The 22,108-nt window shown below is 39.4% G+C and overlaps 1 protein-coding gene across 3 annotated transcripts in view; it reads right to left on the reverse strand.

Moving 5' to 3' along the window:
- LOC112672186 (dynamin-binding protein) overlaps positions 1–22,108 on the reverse strand; it is a 210,683-nt gene that overhangs the window by 69,775 nt on the left and 118,800 nt on the right. Inside the window, exons 2-3 of one of the 3 annotated variants that reach the window (XM_025466878.3) lie at positions 4,049–4,203; positions 1,809–1,931 (exon numbers count right to left, since the gene is read on the reverse strand). The exons of the other annotated variants lie outside the window; for them this stretch is intronic. Coding sequence (XP_025322663.2) covers positions 1,809–1,931; positions 4,049–4,193 — 268 coding nt within the window. The 5' untranslated portion in view covers positions 4,194–4,203. The remainder of the gene's footprint in view (positions 1–1,808; positions 1,932–4,048; positions 4,204–22,108) is intronic. 3 annotated transcript variants of the gene reach the window in all.

Genomic DNA, 22,108 nt, shown 5'->3' on the forward strand with positions numbered 1-22,108 from the left:
CTCTGGTCTGACATGAATGACAGCCACCCCCCGCCCCCCAGTGGGAGGGCTGTGAGTAGGGGCAGATAGAAATTCCCTGCTATAACATCTTGATCTATTTCTTTCTGCCTTCCCAATACTGATTAACAAGGAGCTGTTCAGAAAAGAGGTAGAGGGTCAGTGTAAAGTGAAGTGTAAGAAACTCTCAAAATAGATTTGAGGATTGAGATCCAAATCCGATATTCCTTCTTCTCCTAAAGATTAGGGAAGTTTGCTAGGTCCTGTCTTTCCCCACTTCTGATCTGTCTCTCTCATATGTGCACATGGTTTAAGAAATTAAGCCTATCCCTTTAGGGCCATACTCAAAAGAACAAGTAACAATATTAATAACATGCCAAACAAATTCTACCATTTTGCTGGCTGTCCTGACTCATCACAAAATTGCACTGATCATAAACATTCTTGGTTTCTGTGCTTATGCAGAAATGTGTGGACTTAAATATATTTGGTGAAATGGTTCATTTTTGTTTTTTTTTTTTAAGATTTATTTATTCATGAGAGACACAGAGAGAGAGTCAGAGACACAGGCAGAAGGAGAAGCAGGCTCCCCACGGAGAGCCCAATGTGGGACTTGATCCGGGGATTGGGATCACGTTGTGAGCCCAAGGCAGACGCTCAACCACTGATCCACCCAGGCATCCCTGGTGAAATGGTTTAGAGTCCATCTTTAGAAGTTCATACAGTGGAAAGAGAATGCTGAACTTATAATCAGGTGACATGAACTTCATATCCTGAGACCAAAAGTTCTTACCTGCAGGTAACATTCTTTGAAACTCATTTTCATTATTTATTAAATGCAGTTAATAATATCTACTTGGCTACCTCCCAGCACTGTGGTGAGGATCAAATTAGAATGTATTTGTGAGAAAATACAATGGAAATTACAAAATGCTATGCAAATATAAGGCATTATTATTGTCAGCACAATCTTGCTATAACTAAGATCTCCAGAGGTTAGCCACTTAAAAACATTCAAAAAGAGATCTAGTTGTCAAAATGGGTCAACTCCACTAATCCTGTTTATTTTTATTTTTTACTTTTTTAGAGACAGAGAGAGAGCACATGTGCACAAGTGGGGAGGGGCAGAAGAGGAAAAGAAACCCAAGCAGTTTCCCCACTGAGCATGGAGCCTGACATGGGGCTCCATCTCACAAGCCTGAGGTCATAATCTGAGCCGAAATCAAGAGTCAGATGCTTAACCAATTTAGCTACCCAGGTGCCCCAACTAATCTTATTTTAAACAGTCTACTCCTGGGGTGCCTGGATGGCTCAATCAGTTAAGTGTCTACCTTTGGCTCAGGACATGAACTAAGGGTCCTGGAATCAAGCCCCACATTGGGTTTCCTGCTCAACGGGGAGTCTGCTTCTCCCCCTCTTTGCCCTCTGCTCATGCTCTCTCTCTCACTCTTTCCTTCTATCTCAACTAAATAAGTAAAATTCTTAAAAAAGTCTACTCTTTTTTTTTTTTTTTTTTTTTTATTGGTGTTCAATTTACTAACATACAGAATAACACCCAGTGCCCGTCACCCATTCACTCCCACCCCCCGCCCTCCTCCCCTTCTACCACCCCTAGTTCGTTTCCCAGAGTTAGCAGTCTTTACGTTCTGTCTCCCTTTCTGATATTTCCCACACATTTCTTCTCCCTTCCCTTATTTTCCCTTTCACTATTATTTATATTCCCCAAATGAATGAGAACATATAATGTTTGTCCTTCTCCGACTGACTTACTTCACTCAGCAAAAAAGTCTACTCTTGAATGGCCAACTTACCTCGATGGAGGGGAAGACTGTTCAATTCTTGGGACGTAAATTCACTGATACAGACAAACAGCCTCTCTCCTTCTTTTAGACTGGGAATGGTCACAATTTCCACAAAACTGCTGGGGAACTGCCCTGAAAATAAAAGCAAACATTTCCAATGTTGAAATTTCATTTTCTGTCTGTGTACCAAGACAAAATAACTTCTGAGTCCATTTATAGACAATGAATTAAAAACTGAGTGCTCGTAATTGGAGAATCTACTGTCAAAAAAGTACAGTGCACAAAGTTTGATGCATGTAGAGCCCAGAGAATGCAATTCGATCCAATCAGCATTAATTGGCTGCCACTCTACACAGGGCACCCTGCAGAGGGCAAAATGGGTAAGATGGAATTGGCTCTCAAAGGTCTTAAAATCTAATTCAGACACAAGCAATAATTCCATGCTGAAATCTAGTGACATACTAAAGGTGCACAAATCACTATGGAAGTTACAAAAGGTAGAAAGTTGTTCAGGAAGAATTTTAAAAATTCACTGAAAAAGCTTGCATCTGAATCTGAAGATCGGTAGGGTTTTTATGGGTAGTAGTAGATAGACAGAGTCTGTCAGTTGGAAAGCACCAGAATGGATTCCACCTTCTAAATATCTCTTGTATCCTCCACTTATCTCCAGACCTACCATGTTGGTCCAAGCCAGCAGCATGTCTCACCCAGGTTATTTCAACAACTCCCAGTCTGCCTCCCTATCCTTTGTTTTGCCCTTTCTTATCATTTTCCAATCTGTAGCAGTGAGTTTTCTAAACTTCATCTCTGATGAAGTTTAAAAAGCACCTGTATTGTATCCCATTCCATAACTCCTCATCATGGCACACTCTGTCCTCTGCGATCTAGCTCCTGCGGCTTTCCCCAGCACCATTTGCTGCTGCATGCCATGTTGAGCTTTTCTCAACCTTTCATACTGCATGCCATGTTGAGATTTTCTCAGACTCTCCATGTTCTTGGTCATTCCAGGGCCTTTGGATAAACAGCTCTATCTATCTATCCTCTTTGCCTTGCTAAATCTTACTCATCATGTTTGTCTTAGCCGAGCTACCATTTCTACTGGGGAATAATCTACTATCTCCCAAATATGGGTTAAGTGTCTGTTCAAAGGATTATATAACAAACTTCAGCCCTAACTTACATAAATATATATAAGTTAAGGACTAGATTTAACACAAGAGCACAGTGTGTGGTGATCCTTGGGTGGCGCATTGGTTTGGCACCTGCCTTTGGCCAAGGGCGCGATCCTGGAGACCCGGGATCGAATCCCACGTCAGGCTCCAGTGCATGGAGCCTGCTTCTCCCTCTGCCTGTGTCTCTGCCTCTCTCTCTCTCTCTCTCTCTCTGTGTGTGTGACTATCATAAAAAAAAAAAAAGAGCACAGTGTGTGGTAAAAACTTCCACCTTTCCCTAGGCTAATTAATGAAAGAAATGGGTGTTAATGTATATTTTAAAGAATAGAAGAAAGGAAACCAGGTGCATAAGAAATGGAAGGTAGCTATTTGGACCAACCATGGATCTAGGAAGGAGTGAACAGGGTGCATCATGCTCCCTTGAGAAGAGTGAAATAAAGGGTAGAAAATGTTGGAAGAAGATAGATGGCTAGAGAAAATATGGTGGGGAGGAACTTAAGTTCCATAAATCAGAGATAAAGACTGGTAGTGAAAAGTAATGGCAAACAACAGGGTTCTGAATAAAGAAGTAACACATATTTTCAGAAGGGAAGCAACAGCTCTGAGTACAAAAGAGAAAGACCTAGGTAAACATGTGAATAGAAAACTGGGCTGGGGGCAGCTGGTATCGAACCATCTCAACCTTTGGAAGGAACCGATAAGGAGAGATGGAACGATAACAAACATTCTCTCCTCACTGGCAGAAACCACAGTAAAGACATAACAAAAAACACAAAAGGATTCTGAAGTGTATTTGACTTGGGCTTCCCATTTAACCTTTATTTTTATTTTAAGATTTTATTTATTTATTCATGAGAGACACAGTGAGAGAGGCAGAAACATAGGCAGAAGGAGAAGCAGGCTCCTTGAAGGGAGTGCAGCATGGGACTTGATCCCAGGACTCCAGGATCATGCCCTGAGCTGAATGCAGACCCTCAACCGCTGAGCCACCTAGGCATCCCTAATCTTTATTTTCAATATGGAAAGAAAGGAGGGCTTATGCTCTATTTTGTACCCAAGGAATTAGGGGCCCCTTACCTGTAACATCCTCTTTCTTTCCTAGAAGCCAAAATTCATCCACCACTGCCAACACCTCAATAATATCTCCCACAAAGAGCGGTAGTTCTTCTGATACACTGGGGCAGAAGTCAAAGATGGCTCGAACCACTGAGCCAGCCTCCATGTTTTATAACCTGGAAAAATAGGTCAAAAGAAATTGGAAAGCATAACTATTTAAGACATTGGGATATAGGTCAATATCTTGAGAAGGACAACGCTTAAGATCAAAAGACAGAATCAAGTCAAAGCTAAGCAAATACAAAGTTTGTAGTTTATACTTTTAAAGAAATTAAAGTACTATCTCACAAAAATAATAATTTCCCCATATATTTTTCATTTGATTCTCAAGGCAATCCTGGAATTGGGAAAAAAAAAGTGATCTTTAGGAGTGACAGAAAAGGTACAAGTTGGTAAATGCAGACTTCTCAACATACTTGAAGAAGGCAATAAGGAAATTCACATTTTTCAAGTACAGGCAATATGGTACTTTTAAAATGAGGTATTTACAAAGCAGGGATTTTATATTTTTTAAAGATTTTTTTATTTACTCATGAAAGACACAGAGAGAGAGGCATAGGCACAGGTAGAGACATAGGCACAGGTAGAAGCAGGCTCCCTGTGAGGAGACTGATGCAGGGCTCAATCCCAGGACCCTGGGATCACAACCTGAGCCAAAGGCACATGCTCAAACACTGAGCCACCCAGGTGCCCCAAAAGCAGAGATTTTAAACATGGCATTTCATTTATTTCCCCAGAATTATCTTAAAGATTAGAATATTTATGATCAGCAAGTTGGAAAACTTAATTTGTCTGAGCTCAGAGTTCATAGGAGCAAGGCCAGGATTCAGGCTCAGGGCATCCTGGCTCCTCCCTACTGCAAAAAAAGGATGTGGGATCATACCTCAAAGACAGAGATTTAAAACATACTGAAAAATAGGAATCCATGAAAAGAACAAGGGAGATATAAAAGTGACACCTCTATACAAGATCTAGTATATACACTACACCAGATCAAGAATGTGTTTCCAGCTCAAAGACACCCACTGGCCAAGCCTGCATAGTATCCTCATGCTGTTACTGTGTCTGTGCTATGCTAAGTTGATGTGTCTGTTACCTTGATATGTGTGCCTGGGGAGCCTAAGCATGCATTTAAAGCAACAGAAAGGGAGGAACCAGTGGGCATGTGCTCACCTGTAAACATTCAGTCATGATTAGCAATCTTTCTACATCTTTCACATGGAGCAGCTGACGCTCTCCATAGTGTCAGGCCTCAAGTCTATTCTCCTTTATTTACCTCAAGGATCTAGCTGATGTTGTTAGAGATGAGGTTTCTAATTTTCATCTCATATATAACTATGATGACATCAAAGAGTGCTAAATGCTTAATTTAAAAAATAGTTAAAGCTCCACTGAATTTATTATCTAAGGAAACAGTGATAAGGACAAACATGTTAGGCACCTAATAAATAATTGAGTATATTGATGTGGGGTACCTTTAAGATTTTGATGATTATGCAACACTATTCAACACTGCATATTTAATTTGTACTGTTGAGTAAAAGGAGCTTATCTTTGTGTGACCGGAACATTTTCATGAGATGAGTTGGGTCCATGGTGGAAAAAAGAGGTGGCCAGTAACATTCCCCACATCCTCTGCCCTTTCCTGCCATGTATTTTAAGTATGAAAATCTAATTATAATCACATGCTAAAGAGGCAGAATATGAATGCAAAGTAATTACGGGTCTGGAATCAGAGACCAAAGTTCAAATGCCAGCTCCACTGTTTATTAGTTATTTCACTTTGGACACACTCCTTAAACTCTCTGGACTAGTTTCCTGTTCAGAAAAATGGGGATAATAAGACGTTCATAATAATCATCAAGAGGATGATGATAATGATGAAAATCATTATAACAATGCCTGGTATTTACTGAGCACTTACTATGTGCCACACAATGTACTATGTACTTCCTTCATTGAGTCCTCACAACAATCCTCTCGTATATTATTGATTTCCATTTTGCAGATGAGGACACAGGTTCAGGGAGGTGACATAATCTGTCCAAGGGCATGCAGTAAGTCAGATGGAATGGAAACGGAAACCCAGATCTGACTGGCTCCAAAGAGACAGTATGCTAATAGTGTGAAAGCACTAGGAGAGGGCTGATACAGGAGGTGCTCAATAAATGTTAGCAGCTATTCCTAACATTATTTCCATAATCAGCTACAAGTTCAAATCTGTCTCACTGATATATCATCACCAGAGAATGTGCTATTTCAAGGATAGAAACACCATAGAATTTACCATTTCAACTTGTCAAAACTTGGTTTGGCTTTGACCATGTTTAAAAATAGACATTAAAAAAAATAATAAAAATAAAAATAAAAATAGACATTATATACCTCTCTGCCTTCTTTTTTTTTTTTTTTTTAACCTCTCTGCCTTCTTCAATAGAAAAGACACTGAACCTAATTTACTCTTTCACTGATGGATGCAAGTTCATTATGAAGACCATACATTACTCTACTGTGATAATACCAGTATGGGTCTTTCTCTTTTGAGGTCAGCCATTCCTTTGCTATCAGTAGCCTCCTCTGTCAGCTTTCCTATCCTCTTTCTAGAATGCTGTTTCTACTCTGCTGGGGAAAGAAGGCCACACAGACCCCGCCCAAATTATCAGAAGTTTCCAGATAAATAAAAAGTAAACAAGCTCCACAGGAAACGCTAACTCTTCTGTGGTGGTAAACTACATGTGTTAGCTAGCTAGAGTTTTTCAACAGTTATTTTTTTATGTGCTCTGAGGCCACTTTCTTATTTTCTGGCTGTCTTCCAAATAGCTAAAGTTGCCAGATGTCAGATTTCCCTGTAAGGGTGGTGTCATAAATTTTTTTTTTAAACAAGCATAATATTTTGCAAACCTCTTAGCCATCTATATATATTAACACAACTCCTCAAGGTTGGGCTGTGGTGGATATCATTTCCCTCCTTCTAACTCCATTTTCTCACATTCCATCTCACTCTCAGACTAAATATATACCTCATTCTCTGAAATGTCAAAGAAAGAATGAACATGAGCTCCGTTGGGGGTGAGAGAAATCCTATTGCACTGAGGAGTAAAGTCGGTGATCTGAAAGAGTTAAAGCTTCTCCCTGAGAACCTTTCTGTTGTACCAAGAAATGACTCAGAGGAGAGGAGGGTCTGGCTGGATGAATACTTTTACTGACTGACCTCCTACCCTGTCGGAATGAGTGCGTAATCGCTGTGGAGCACACACCCTGCGAGGGCGCTGGAGTCAGAGCCCGGCTGCAGCACAGGATGCGTGTGAGAGACCAGAACAGAGATCTTAGTGCTCTCTGTTTTACGTGGACTATCATGAATTTCATCTCTGTCTTCTCTGCCCTGGCTACCCTCGTGAAAAGCAACAGTTATTGTTCCTGTCTGGGCCATTTTAGAGGCCTGGACAGATATTTTGAAACTTAATCATAAATAGCTTATATAAGCTGTTCACCAACTCCAGATGGAAGTAAAAAGAGCTGCTGAGGAAATCAGAACACAGCTGGGCTTGAGAGCGAGCAGAGCAGAGGGCTGCCCAGACAGCAGGAGGTCAGGGACAGGGGGAAAGTCGGCTGTGCAAACACCGTCTTCTTCTCTTGCTGGTGAATGCCTGCATTTCCGCTCGGCATCTGAGACTTAAAGGTCCTCAATTCTTGAGACTCTTTTAGAACACAGAACCCTGTGAATGGAGAGATTTTTGGTCTGGTTTGCTCACTAGTCTAGAGCAGTGCTCGGCACATAACATGCTTTTAAAGTTTTAGGGAGCAAATCATTTATCAAACTTTAGAAACAGGGGATCCCTGGGTGGCTCAGCAGTTTAGCGCCTGCCTTTGGCCCAGGGCGCAATCCTGGAGACCCGGGATGGAGTCCCACCTTGGGCTCCCTGCATGGAGCCTGCGTCTCCCTCTGCCTGTGTCTCTGCCTCTCTCTCTCTATCATGAATAAATAAATAAAATCTTAAAAAAAAAAAAAAACTTTAGAAACATATATGAAACTGTTCATTTCAAAATCTCTACTTCCACTTATCTAAAACAAAATTAACGATCTCTAGTCCATAAATACTTTGACCTTCCAGCTTGTATAACAGTGTCATATAAATCTTCCGGATCAAACAGTACTGTGGATTTCTTCACCCTCTATAGCCGACGGTACACTAGCATCAACAGCTACCACTTGAGAAGCTAGTGTGTGCCAGACACTAAACTAGAAGCTTGAATCATGACTGCATTGCAAGATAGACAGCCAGGCTCTAGAGCCAGGGTGCTTGGGTTCAAATCCCAGTGCCACCACTGAGCAGGGTATCTCAACTCTCCAGCAAATAAACAGCTTAGCCAGAACCAGAATTCAGATCCATTTGACTCCAGTGCCCATGTTCTTTTTACTACAAGCGTCTCTTCTCTTAAATCTCACTGGTTCTTCCTTTGAAATCGCTTAGACTTCCATTTTCCTCTCTTCGGTTCCCCAACATTTTCATGTAAAGATTTTCAAACAGCGAAGTTGAAGAATTTTACACCTGCCACTTACATTCTACCATTCACATCTTACTGCACTTACCTTATCATCCCTCTTTATCCATATATCAGTCCGAGTTACTTTTTGACACATTGTAAATGTTTATTTTTCATTTTATTTTTGATGCATTTCAAAATGAACCATAGACTTTCCCTTCTGAGACTTTGGCATATATGTATCTTAGCTAGGGTCATTATCTGTTAACATTTGGTTGTTGTTAGTTTTAAGAGTCATTTTCCTCTTTTCTCTGCCAAAGATACAATTCATTTCTCCCCACTAATCTGTCAATGAACCTGGTTAATCTTTTGAATTGTTGATTTTTATATATTGTTCAGTTGCTTAAAAATTCACAAGGTCTTCCTGTTTTCTATAATTCATTCACATACTCAACAAATACTTATCAAACCTAATGGACTCAGTCAAATTCCCACACAGGCTTAACCCAATATTCATTAAGTATTTATTCTCTAATCCTGTTGGTGGTTGACCGGAGCATTTGACTCTCTATCATCCTAAACAGCTCAACTCCTATCCCAAAGTATCGACTCTAACTAGGGAAAAATAAAGCCCTGCAGATAATTTGACCATTAATCTCAGAAAGAGATACACACGCTTATCTCTCAGGTAGAGGTAGAGACAGAGAGAGATTCTTAAATCTACAGTGAAATTCTTTAGTGACTCAAGGATATTTTAACACTTTCTATCAACTGATATCCATGGAAGCTACCTCTTAATCCCGTTTTACTCCCATGATATACAAAGAACATTCAAGATATAGTTCCTGTCCCCAAGGAATTTAGCTTAGTCGCCATCATTTGCCCAAACATGTTCTGAGGATACTAATCAGCTTCTAATACAAGAACTCCATGGTCACTATAAACTTGGAGAAGGCTATAGACTATATTTCCCTTTAGGAGGGGCATAAAAGGGACACCTGGGAGTGTCTGCCTTTAGCTCAGGGTGTGATCCTGGGATCTAATCCCACATCAGGCTCCCCGCAGGGAAGACTCTTCTTCCTCTGCCTGTGTCTCTGCCTCTCTCTGTGTCTTTCATGAATAAATAAATAAGATCTTAAAAAAAAAAAAAAAAAAGAGGAGGGGCACAAAATACTAGTATATTAAGGACTGAGACAATCCAGCTGAGAATCAGTTTTAATCCAGCTTTTCTAACTTTGCCCACAGCACTCAAAAGCCTCATTTTACTGTTACTCAGAAGTAGCCCTCAGTGTAGTCCTACTCAATCAAAATGCCCTCTGCTCCCATAAAGCATTTTCTGTCCAGATTTTTTTCATTTGTTTACATGTTTTCTTTTCTCCATTGTAGGTTCCCATCTGTCCACATATTTAAAGACTCCCCACTCTCCACTTCTACCTCTCCTCCTCAAGCTCACTTCCACCTTCAGTGTCTCAGTTTCTATAGCCCTTGCTCTTTTTTTTTAATTTGTATTTATTTATGATAGTCACACAGAGAGAGAGAGAGGGAGAAGCAGGCTCCATGCACCAGGAGCCCGACGTGGGATTCGATCCTGGGCCTCCAGGATCGCACCCCGGGCCAAAGGCAGGCGCTAAACCACTGCGCCACCCAGGGATCCCTAGCCCTTGCTCTTATATCACCTTGTAGATTTCTGAGACCTCATACCGCACGTTTAGGTTACAGCCATGACACTGAATGTAGCATTATCTACAACAGCCAAATAATGGAAAGAGCCCAAATGTCCATCGACTAATGAATGGTAAAGAAGATGGGGTAATATATACTACGGAATATTATTCAGCCATAAGAGTGAAATCTTTCCACTTGCCACGACATGGATGGAACTAGACAGTGTTATACTAAGCAAAATAAGTCAGAGACAAAGGCCATTTTATTTCACTCATATATAGAATTTAAGAAACAAAACAAATGACATAGTAGGGGGGTGGACGCAAACCAAGAAACAGATTCTTAACTATAGAAAACAAATTGTTGGTTACTGGAGGGGAGGTGGTGGGGGGAGGAAAGGGAATGGTGAAACGGATGATGCAGATTAAGGAAGGCATTTGTGATGAGCACTGGGTGTTGTATGTAACTGATGAATCACTAAATTCTACACCTGATACTAATATTGCACTGTACGTTAACAAGCTGGAATTTAAATAAAAACTTGGGGGGGGGGCAGGGAAATGTGGTATGTACATACAATGGAATATCACAGCCTTAAAAAGGAAGGCCAGTCTGACACCAACTAGAACACGGATGAAACTTGAAGACATTATGCTAAGTCACAGAAAGACAAATCCTGTTATTTCACTTACATGATGTATCAAGAACAGTCACACTCCAAGAAACTGAAAGTAGAATGGTGGTTCCCAGGGACTGGGGTGAGGAGAAAATGGGTATAGGGTTTCAGTTCCAGGAGATGAAAAGTTCTGGAGATGGATGGTGGTGATGGCTGCACAACAGTGCATGCCACAGAACTGTACACTTGAAAATGTTTAAATGGTATATTTTATGTTAAATATGTGTTTGTGTGTATATATGTATGTGTATGTGTGTGTGTGTGTGTGTATATATATATATATATATATGTATATATATATATATACACATATATATATATATTTACCGCAGTCAAAAGAGTTTTTAAAATGCATGTCATACAAGTGAGAGGATGTGAAGGAAGGCCTGGGGAACTTCAGTCATTTTTAATAAGCAATATATCTACAAGTCTGGACATACTTACTGAAAGATCTCCTGAGATCACAAGCTATAAACTTTTACCCTGATAGACACTGATATTACAAAGCTTAAAGAGTTATTTCCAAAGCAGTCTTTTGAGAAAAGAGCTGAGCCTGGTACAGATTGAGGCCACTGAACAGTAAGCATGTGCTGGACGTCTTCCATTTCCCTTCTAGGCCTGTCCTCCACCTTCCTCCGCCCTGCACTCTGCTTCTCAGAGCTGATCTTTAAGAACCCATAAATGTGCTCCCTTACCTCTGGCTTCCATTTGGGTTCAGCCAACGGGAGGCATAGCAGAACAGCTATGGTAGAAGGATGGTAAGGTTGGAGTATTTATTCCCTGGCTCCTTCCCTGCTGGGCTATCAGTTGACTCCAGGTTCCCTGCCCCTTCAGGCCTGGGGTGGCTCTCCTGCTAGTAATATACCCTAAACCTATATCCATTCCGTTCTAGGTAGGACCTCCTCAATTTACCTAACCTCAGAGTGCCTTCCATACTTTGCTAGATTTTTGATAGATACATGCCCAAAGAGATTTTCAGGATTTCTGAGAACTGTGCATGAAAAAAATGAGGACAAAGAATACAGAAAACTAAAAAATTAGTTCCTAAATCTACCATTGTAAAGCCAGGTGAGAGATAAGAGCTAGAGATATAAATTTTGAAGGCTTTAAAAATACTTATAAAAATATTGATGCAAAAAAAAATATTGATGCATGTACTACTCCACTAAAAGAATAGCCTCACTTTTGATAGATTTTGGTGCATGGGACCCAAACTCTAAATTCTTGTTTCAAAACTCAGAGCCATCTATTTTACTACGAGGAAAGTAGGATACAATGTAAAAGAGTTTTGAAAATTGATTCCTTCAAAAAACACTGGTGACACTTTTGATATTTATTCTAATATTTCCCAATTCATAGTATAAGTCTAAATTCTGGGATTCTAGAACAAAATTTCCAAATGGGTTTCCTTAACAAATGAATGCTCTTTCTCCTTGTTCACTCCTGCAGAGGGGGAGCCCTGGAGTCGTACAACTACATCTGTGCCTACCTGGCAGGAGGTGGGGAAGAGGGTCTTCGTTGTAGGGACTCTCCAGTACAGGTTCCTTCAAAGGAATATGCTTTTATGAGCATGTAGAAATTTCTTTAGGTCTTGAAACTGACCTTCATGAAAACATTACCTTTTGGGAATGGAAATCCATTTTTAAAATTTCAAGTCCTAGCCATGATAAATATTTCACTTTAAAAAGCAACTGTGCAGTTCTCTTATTCCTGACAAAACAGGGCTAAAAAGAATAGTATCTTTGCTTTGTGTGAAAGGATCAGAAGTGTCAGAAAATGAAGCTTAAATCTGTTTCAGGAAGGAAATGAGAGAAGCTAGGAAAATAGCATTTCCTCTTCTGGTTTCTGTCACTGGAGTTCACTTTGTTTTTTTTTTTCTTTTTTTTTTTAATTTTTTATTTATTTATGATAGTCACAGAGAGAGAGAGAGAGAGAGTCAAAGACACAGGAAGAGGGAGAAGCAGGCTCCATGCAGGGAGCCCGACGTGGGATTCGATCCCGAGTCTCCAGGATCGCGCCCTGGGCCAAAGGCAGGCGCTAAACCGCTGCGTCACCCAGGGATCCCTGGAGTTCACTTTGAACAGAAGGTCAACAGTCACTGCCAGGTGATTATCAGAGAAATAGCAATGGATGAGGAGGAAAAAGTAGAACCCAATAGCAATGATGAGGAGGAAAAAGTAGAACCCATCTTGATCATGGCATCCCCCATGAGGCTGAGTAGCAGTCTGGGCCATGCTGTCCTCCCTCAACAGAATCTTCTGCCTCCTGCTCTTCTGATGACAACAGCACTGACTCACGACATATACTTTGGTTAGACAGCTACATGGAATGTTGGACTCTTAGGAAAAAATGAAGAGCCTGCTCTGACTTAGGTTGATCAGGGTAATGAAGGGAGAAAAAGAATCTGCTATCATAAACTATCTTACAATTTACATCACATTTTGCTTGTTTCAAATTGGTCCCAAATTGGAAGACAGCAACCTTGGCAGAAGGATAGGATATAGATCAGGCTTCCAGTCCATCAGTCCTTTAGTCCACTTCAGGATTTAAACCAAACACTTCTCATCTAAAACAAAGTAGCAGCGACTTTTAAAAAATCTGCTTATATATCTCTACATCAATTTTGTCTTTTGATAAAATTGCACTGGTGGAGGAAGGTCCCAAGGTTATACTTCAGGACCTACCAAGTTTGAAGATATTTCCATTAAAAAATATTTTTAGATGGGTCAACCTAAGAGTTTCTTAAGTGCTCTCTCAGGTACCCATTTCTTAAGCCGCGCATGAATCTCAATTATGGGTGGAAATATAAGACTTACTGACTCATAAGTAAATATGTTAGACATGTCTGAGCTAAGCAACTGAGCAATACATTAAAATTCACAGCTCCACTCTGCTGTGTATGTAATAAATGCCCAGATAACACACCTGATAGCAGTTGCAGAAGTGCAGATGAAGATGAAACTTTTGGGTGAGGCTGCAGATACCAAGGAACACCACGAACGTGTGGAAACAGGACATTTTAGGACAGTTTCCAGGGAACGCCAAGAAAATGTATTAACCCAGTGTTCCAAACTGTGAGGAACTGTTACATAGATCTGCAAGGTAGGCATCTTGTTTCTTTTCCTTATCTGTTTCAAATACAAGCTAGATTTTTGCTATAGAAAAAGATTTAAAACGACATGAGGAGTTTCTCAGCCTACTTTGTAAAATATTCTTGGTTTTTTAGGAGGAAGAATCAGAAAAGGAATTCTAAAAACAAAAGATTCTGAGGAAGAAAAATAGGAAAGAAACTGTCCAACCAGAGTTAAAAATAGCTGAGACCATTATCAAGGTGGGTGCTTTAGCTCATTTTAAAGAGCACCACCACAATGGAAAACAGGGACTGAAAGCTTTATACAAACAAATAACAAAAACTAATACTTGCCATTTATAAATACTAGAGCCACTATACTTGAAAGAAAAATGTATATATGGAATCTTCTGGTACTGTCTACTTAAGATGAACTGGAGAGTAAAGCCAAGAGAGTGCAAACACAGTGAATGCCTGATTCCTTAGACAGTGTCAATGAGGAGGATTTAATGTTCTAAATCAGGATGGTCAAAACTAAAATTCAACAATGGAAAGGTTCATCTCACGTGAAAAGATCTCTGACAGGAGAGGAGGGGGCAAAAGTAGGATATGTAAAGAAAATAATATACCTATATGGAAACCCTGAATCTGGGAGTGACATATTATAAAAAATGGCTGAGATAAGATAAAAGGAGAACAAAACAGGTGGGAGATTTATATTATAGACTGCCATGATAGAAAACAAAGATGACATTTTAATAACAAGATTACAAAATTGCTACAGATGCTAATAATAGTGTCTGGTAATTGCTATAAGCTGGAATGCTAAAATAGAAAAGGCACACAATCACAGGGTAATTAATTAACTATGTCCTAGAGATTGTGCAGGGTCTTTTGCTGGGCCTCTGGGCAGCTAGCATTTCTGATCATTGTAATACCTGCCAAAAGAAATGAAGGGCATAGTTCAGGACTTGCTTCAGTTGTGCATACTGTTTTGTTTGCTTTTTTTTAAAAAAAATAATAAATAAATGAGTTTTATCAAATGCTTTTTCTGAATCTGAGAATCAAGTTTTTTTCTCCTTTGTTAATGTGGCAAATTATATTGATTTTCAAATGTTAAATTACTCTTGTATTCCTGGAATAAACCCTATTTGCTTATGTTTAAGTTTTTTGGTTTTTTTGTTTTTGTTTTTGTTTGTTTTTTGTAATCTCTACACCCAACCTGGGGCTCAAACTCACGACCCCAAGCTCAAGAGTCACACCTCCTTCAACTGAGCCAGCCTCTCCTATTATTCTTTTTATATGGTACAAATTTCAATTTGCTACTGTTTGGGGGTTTGGGGAGTTTTTTGTTTGTTTGTTTGTTTGTTTGTTTTAAAGATTTTATTTATTTGAGAGAGAGAGAGAGAGAAGGAGCAGGGGGAGGGATAGAGGGAGAGAGAGAAGCAGACTCCCTGCTAAGCAGGGAGCCCAATGTGGGGCTTGATCCCAGGACCCCAGGTTCGTGACCTGAGCCAAAGGTAGACACTTAACCAACTGAGCCACCCAGGTGCCCCTGCTACTATTTTGTTCAAGATTTTACACTTATTTTCCAAGGGATGTTAGTCTGCAATCTTATTTTTTTTTTTTTTTTTTTTTAAGATTTATTTGAGAGAGAGAGAGAGAAAGAGCGAGCAAGCAAGAGTACAAGCAGGGGAGAGGAAGAAGCAGGCTCCCTGTCAAGCCCAATGCAGGACTCAATCCCAGAACCCTGGGATCATGACCTGAGCTAAAGGCAGATGCTTAACCGGCTGCCACTATAATCTTCTTTTCTTTAAATATCCTTGTTAGATTTATGAATATGAGATAGGCTAGCCACATGAAGAACTCGAAGTGTTCCTTTCTCCTCTATTTTCGGAAAAAGTCTATGTTAGACTGGTTTTGTTTTAACCTTAAATATTTGATAGAATTCATCAGTAAAATAACCTGGTCCTACAGAATTTCAAGAAAAGGTTTTTAGTCAAATAGTCAATACTTTTTCAAGATATAGGGTTATTCAAATTTTCCATTTCTTGTCTCAGTTTTAGTAAATTGTGTTTTTCAAGAAATATGTCCATGTAATCCAAGCTTATCAAATTTGCTGGCACACAGTTGTTCATAATATTCCTTTACTAACCTTTTTTTTTTTAATTTTTATTTATTTATGATAGTCACAGAGAGAGAGAGAGAGAGGCAGAGACACAGGCAGAGGGAGAAGCAGGCTCCATGCACCGGGAGCCCGATGTGGGATTCGATCCCGGGTCTCCAGGATCACGCCCTGGGCCAAAGGCAGGCGCTAAACTGCTGCGCCACCCAGGGATCCCTCCTTTACTAACCTTTTAATATCTGTATAATCTGTAATGATATTGGAAATTTTTGTTTTCTCTCATTTTTGTAGTCTTTCTAGGAAGTTATCAATTTTGTGGATCTTTTCAAAGAATCAATTTTTGGCATTGTTAAATGTCTCTATTGTTTGTTTTCTATTACACTGATTTCTTTTTCTATTATCTTTGTTACTTCCCTGCTTCAACCTTAGGTTTAATTTGTTCATCTTTTTCTCATTCCTGTGAAAACTTAGACAACAGATTTTAAATTCTTCCTCTTTTTTAATATAAGCATCTAAAGCTCTGAATTTCCCTCTAAACAGTGCTTTAGCTACTTCTCATAGATTCTGATATGATGCTTTCACTTCCATTCAACCAAAAATATTTTTTAATTTCCCATATGACTTCTTCTTTTAACTATGTTTGGAAGTGCACTGTTTACTTTCCAAATAACTCATATTTCCGGAGATCTTTCTGTTATTAACTTCCAGTTTAATTCTGTGGTCAGAAAATGTACTTTGGGGCAGCCCGGGTGGCTCAGCGGTTTAGCACCGCCTTCAGCCCAGGGCCTGATCCTGGGGACCAGGGATCAAGTCCCATATCCAGCTCCCTGCGTGGAGCCTGCTTCTCCCTCTGCCTGTCTCTGCCTCTCTCTGTGAGTCTCATGAATAAATAAATAAAATCTTTTTAAAAAAAAAAAAGAAAAGAAAATGTACTTTGTATGATTTTAAACTCATTGAGGTGTTTTATGGCTCCACAGTCTCTCTGAGTGTTACGTGCATTCCTGCAGTTGTTTAGAATAGCGTTCTATAAAATGTCAGTTACGTTAAGGTGGTTGATGCTGGCATTCAGATCATAGCCTGTTGACTTTTTCTATTTGATCTGTTAATACTGAGAAAGGGGTATTAAACCCCCAACTCTTAATGGAACTTGTTTTTCTCTTTAATTCTGTTAGTTTTGCTTCATGTATTTTGAAGCTGTTATTAGCATATACAGAATTTTTCAATCATTTTGATGAACTAACTTTTATCATAACAATATGTCCCTCCTTACCTTGAAGCCTACTTTCTCTGACATTAATTTAGCAATGCCAGCTTTTCCCTTAGTGTTTACATGGTTTATCTTTTGCTATTTACTTTCACCATATCTATGCCTTTATATTTAAAGTACATCTCTTTTTTTCCTTCACCTTAATGAAGATATAATTGACATATGACATTATGTAAGTTTAAGGTACACAATGTGATGCTTTGATACATGTATATATAGCAAAATGGTTACCATAATAAGATTAGTTAAGATTATCCATCACATTAGAATCTTTTTTTTGCAGTGAAAACTTAAAATCTACCCTTTTAGCAATTTTCAAGTATATAATACAGTGTTAACTATAGTCACCATGCTGTATAGTATATTATATCCCCAGAACTTATTCATTTTATAACTGGAAGTTTGTTCTCTTTGTTCTGTTTGACCCATCCATTAGTACTACCCCTTAGCCCATTCTACTCTGTTTCTATGAGTCTGGCTTTTTTGTAGATTCCACATATAAATGAGTTCACACAGTATTTGTCTTTCTCTGACTTATTTCTAAAATGCCTCTCTTTTAGAGATGCCTGGGTGGCTCAGTGGTTGAGCATCTGCCTTTGGCTCAGGGCATGATCCCGGAGTCCCAGGATCAAGTCTCACATCAGGCTTCCTGCACGGAGCATGCTTCTCCCTCTGCCTATGTCTCTGCCTCTCTCTCTCTCTGTCTCTCATGAATAAATAAATAAAATCCTTTAAAAAATAAAAATAAAATGCCTCTCCTTTAAACAGCTAATTGTTAAATCTGATCATTTATACTTTTAAATTAAAATATTTAGACCATTTACATTTAATGTTATTGATAAGGCATTTGTTTCCTACCTGTCCCATTTGTTCCTTCTTTCTTGCCTTATTTCAAGCTAGTCAAATAGTTTTTAGTATTCCATTTCACTTCCTCTACTGGCTTCTTAGCTATACCTCTGGATTTCTCAATGGTTATTCTAGGTATTACAATATGCATTTACTTAGAATTCATATTATACCACTTTACATACAATGTATTAACTATATGACAGTCTAGTTTCATTTACCATCCCATGCTGTCCTTTCTGTTACTTTTGCCATATATACTTCCTCTATGTATTTGTGGTAGCCTTAAAGTATGCCTACAACTTTTTAGATACAGCTCCCTTCAAAGAGAGGAGCCTAATTCCCCTCCTCTTGATTGAGGGCTTTACTAGTGACTCATTTCTAAACTACAGAATGTGGGGCAGCCCCAGTGGCTCAGTGGTTTAGTGCCGCCTTCAGCCCAGGGTGTGATCCTGGAGACCCTGAATCAAGTCCCACGTCGGGCTCCCTGCATGGAGCCTGCTTCTCCCTCTGCCTGTATCTCTGCCTCTCTCTCTCTCTCTCTGTGTGTCTCTCATGAATAAATAAAATCTTTAAAAAAATAATAATAAACTACAGAATGTGGTGGTAGTGATAGTGTGATATCCAAGACTAGGTTGTGAGGACACTCAGGCAGCCTTACGGAGAGCCCCACATGGTGAAAATGAGGCCTCCTGTCAACAGTCATGTGAGTAAGCTCTTAGGAGATCATAGAGCCTAGTCAATACTTCAGATGAATGCAGCCCCAGACAACATTCTGATGGCAACTCATGACAGACTCTGAGCCAGAACTACTCAGTTAACCTACTTTTAATTCCCAACCAACACAAACTGTAAGATAATATTTATTGGTTTAAGCCATTAACTTTGGAGATAATCTGTTATACAGCAATAAATAACTGATAAAATATACTATACACCCCATAATACAATGCCATTTTTGTTATAAACAGTTGTTCTTTAAATAAATTTAGAAAGAAAAGTCTTTCACATTTGCCTAAATAATTACCATTTCTAATGCTCTTTATTCCTTTCTACAGATCTGAGTTTCCTCTGTTATCATTTCCCTTCAGCCTAAAGAACATTCTTCAGCATTTCTTACAGTACTAAGTCTGTTGGCAAAAAATTCCTCTCAGCTTTTATCTAAAAATATTTTTTAAAGATTTCTTTATTTTGCACATGAGTGGGGGGAGGGGCAGAGGGAGAGAACCCCAAGTAGACTTGAAGCTAAGTGGGGAGCCTGACTCGGGGCTAATCTAATGATCCTGAAATCATGACCTGAGCCAAAACCAAGAGTCAGATGACCAACTGACTGCACCATCCAGGCACCCCTATCTGAAAATATTTTTATTTCTCTCTCATTTTTCACTCTCATTTCTTTCTCTACATATCTTTTTTCTCTGGCTACTGAAAATTTGGTTTTCAGCAGGTGAGTACAATGGGCTCAAATATAGTTCTCTGCATATTTACTGTAGGAGTTTCAATGAGTTTTTTGGATTGCAGGTTGGATGTTTGTCACTAAATTTGGGGAGATTTTGATTACTTCTTCAAATATTATTTCTTGTCTTTCCTCCTATTTTTATGGGACTCCAATTAGACATATGTTAAACTACTTGATAATGTCTCATAGTCACTATAGCTTCGTTATCCCCTGTCCTCAATCTTTTTGCTCTTGATTTTTCAGTTTGAGTAACTTCAATTTATCTGCCTTCCAGCTCATTGGCTTCTTTCTTTTGTATGTCTCTCCTGTTCTCATAAGTCCATCCAGTTTTTTTTTTAAGATTTTATTTATTCATGAGAGACACAGAGAGAGGCAGAGACATAGGCAGAGGGAGAAGCAGACTCCTTGAGGGGAGCCCAATGTGGAACTCGAGCCCAGGACCCCAGGATCACACTCTGAGCCAAAGGCAGACAATCAACCGCTGAGCTACCCTGGCACCCCATAAGTCCAACCAGTTAATCTTTAGTTTAGCTTTGTAGTTTTCAGTCCTAGAATTTCCATTTGGCTCTTTTAAATAGTTCCATTTCTCTGCTAATGTTCCCCATCTATTCATTATGTCCATCCCTTCTTTTAAATATCTGAATACATTTGCATCAGCTGCTTTAAATTCCTTGTGTGCTAAATCCATTATCTGGGCCATCATATATCTTTTTCTCTATAGTATGGGTCACACTTTTGCTTCTCATATTTTACTTCTTTGTATCTTAGTATTTTTTATCATGTACTAAATATTGTGGATGAAATGTACAAAGCCTAGATTATGTTGTTTTCCTTTAATGGGTGTTGGATTTTGGTTTGAGAAGCAGTTAAACTACTGTAAGATCCTTTTGATTCTGTTGGGTTTGGTTTTATGCCACATTGGGTGGGTCCATTTTGGTTTTGTCCCTAGTCTTAAGATGCATCCTTTACTCTAGAATGTTGTTCCCACTCCTAAAGTTGTCCCATCTGGGGTCCCAAATGCCTTCAGTGCTCATCAAGGTCTCTCAGTCTGGCTGGACTAGAACTCCAACATTTCTGAGCACTGAACCCCCTCAGGAGTCTTTGGTCACCTCTCAGCCCCACAGCAACCACTCTGTGTCAGGGCTCACAGAGTCTTGTCCTATGCATGCCCAGCCTGGCCCTTGGACAAGAAACTGAGGGAAATCCCCGTGCAGATTCCTGTCCCCTATACCCATATGGTGCTTCCTCTCCTCCTGTATGCTGTCCTATGAATCAGCCTTCTTAGTAGCCCCAAACTCTGATCTCTTCCTCCTCTATTCAGTGAGACCACTATTCTCACTTGAGGTCCAGTTCCCAAGGCTATAGTTGGGAAAATGTCCCCAGGCAAAAGCCAGGGTGCATATATGGTTACATGGTGTTTCCTTTCAAGGCTCACAGACCTGTGCTGCCTATTGTTTAATGCCTGAAAACAGCTGCCTCATGTTGTTCCCAGTTTTATAGTTGTTTACATGAGAATATAAGTCTGACACTGGTTTTTCCATCAAAGAGAGAAGGATTTCATGGCATTTTGTATTTGCAAATGTTTTGTATTAAACTTCTCCAGTTCATAGATTAGAATATCTTTTTCTAACTCTGAATTTTAAACTCTCTGAATGTTGTATATGTGAATAGTAGGTTTTCCCATCATATTGGGAGGCAACCACTATAGCCTAAAGGCACAGCTCCTTCTCTAGTTTTCTACCATGTGGATCCAGGAATCTGATACTGCTGGGTACAGGGAAAGACGGGCTCCAATGATGCCTAAAATTAAATTTTCCAACAGCCAGGCAGGAGGGAACTTAAAATAGACAAAATATGACCAAGATAAAAAAAAGAAATATTTAATGTCTTTACATCACAGTACTGTGAAGTAAAACTGATACCACCAACACAGAACCAAAACAAGAATCAGTGAATCCGTGGAGCACTATAATCTACAATCTGTTCCAATCCTCTAACATCTTTGATATACCTTTACAACTTTCAGTCATTTTTATACCCATGTCTATTCACCTCTATGTTCATGCCTTGTTCAGTTATTTATGTTTATAATATATACTCTTGTAGATCAAATTGCTATTCAAAATTTATCACCTTCTTTATAATAGAATTGTGGATCCTTACCCTTTGCTATGTGCAGTGCCTCCCACTGTCGGCGGAGCATATAGTTCCCTGTTACATTTGTTGGACTTGGCCGTGTGACTTGCTTTGACAAATGGAGTGTCAGTGGAAAGGAAAGGAGAAGTTTTAAGCCATATTTTATTATTTGAACTGTCCCCTTATGCTCTAATAACCCACCATGAGAAGACCATGCCCTGGGAAGCTGCTGCCCCTTCAGTCAGGGCCCCAGAAGGAAGACAAAGGGAAAGAGACTTGAACTCAAATGAAA

This window comes from Canis lupus, chromosome 28, assembly GCF_003254725.2.
Source record: "Canis lupus dingo isolate Sandy chromosome 28, ASM325472v2, whole genome shotgun sequence".
NCBI classification, from domain to species: Eukaryota; Metazoa; Chordata; class Mammalia; order Carnivora; family Canidae; genus Canis; species Canis lupus.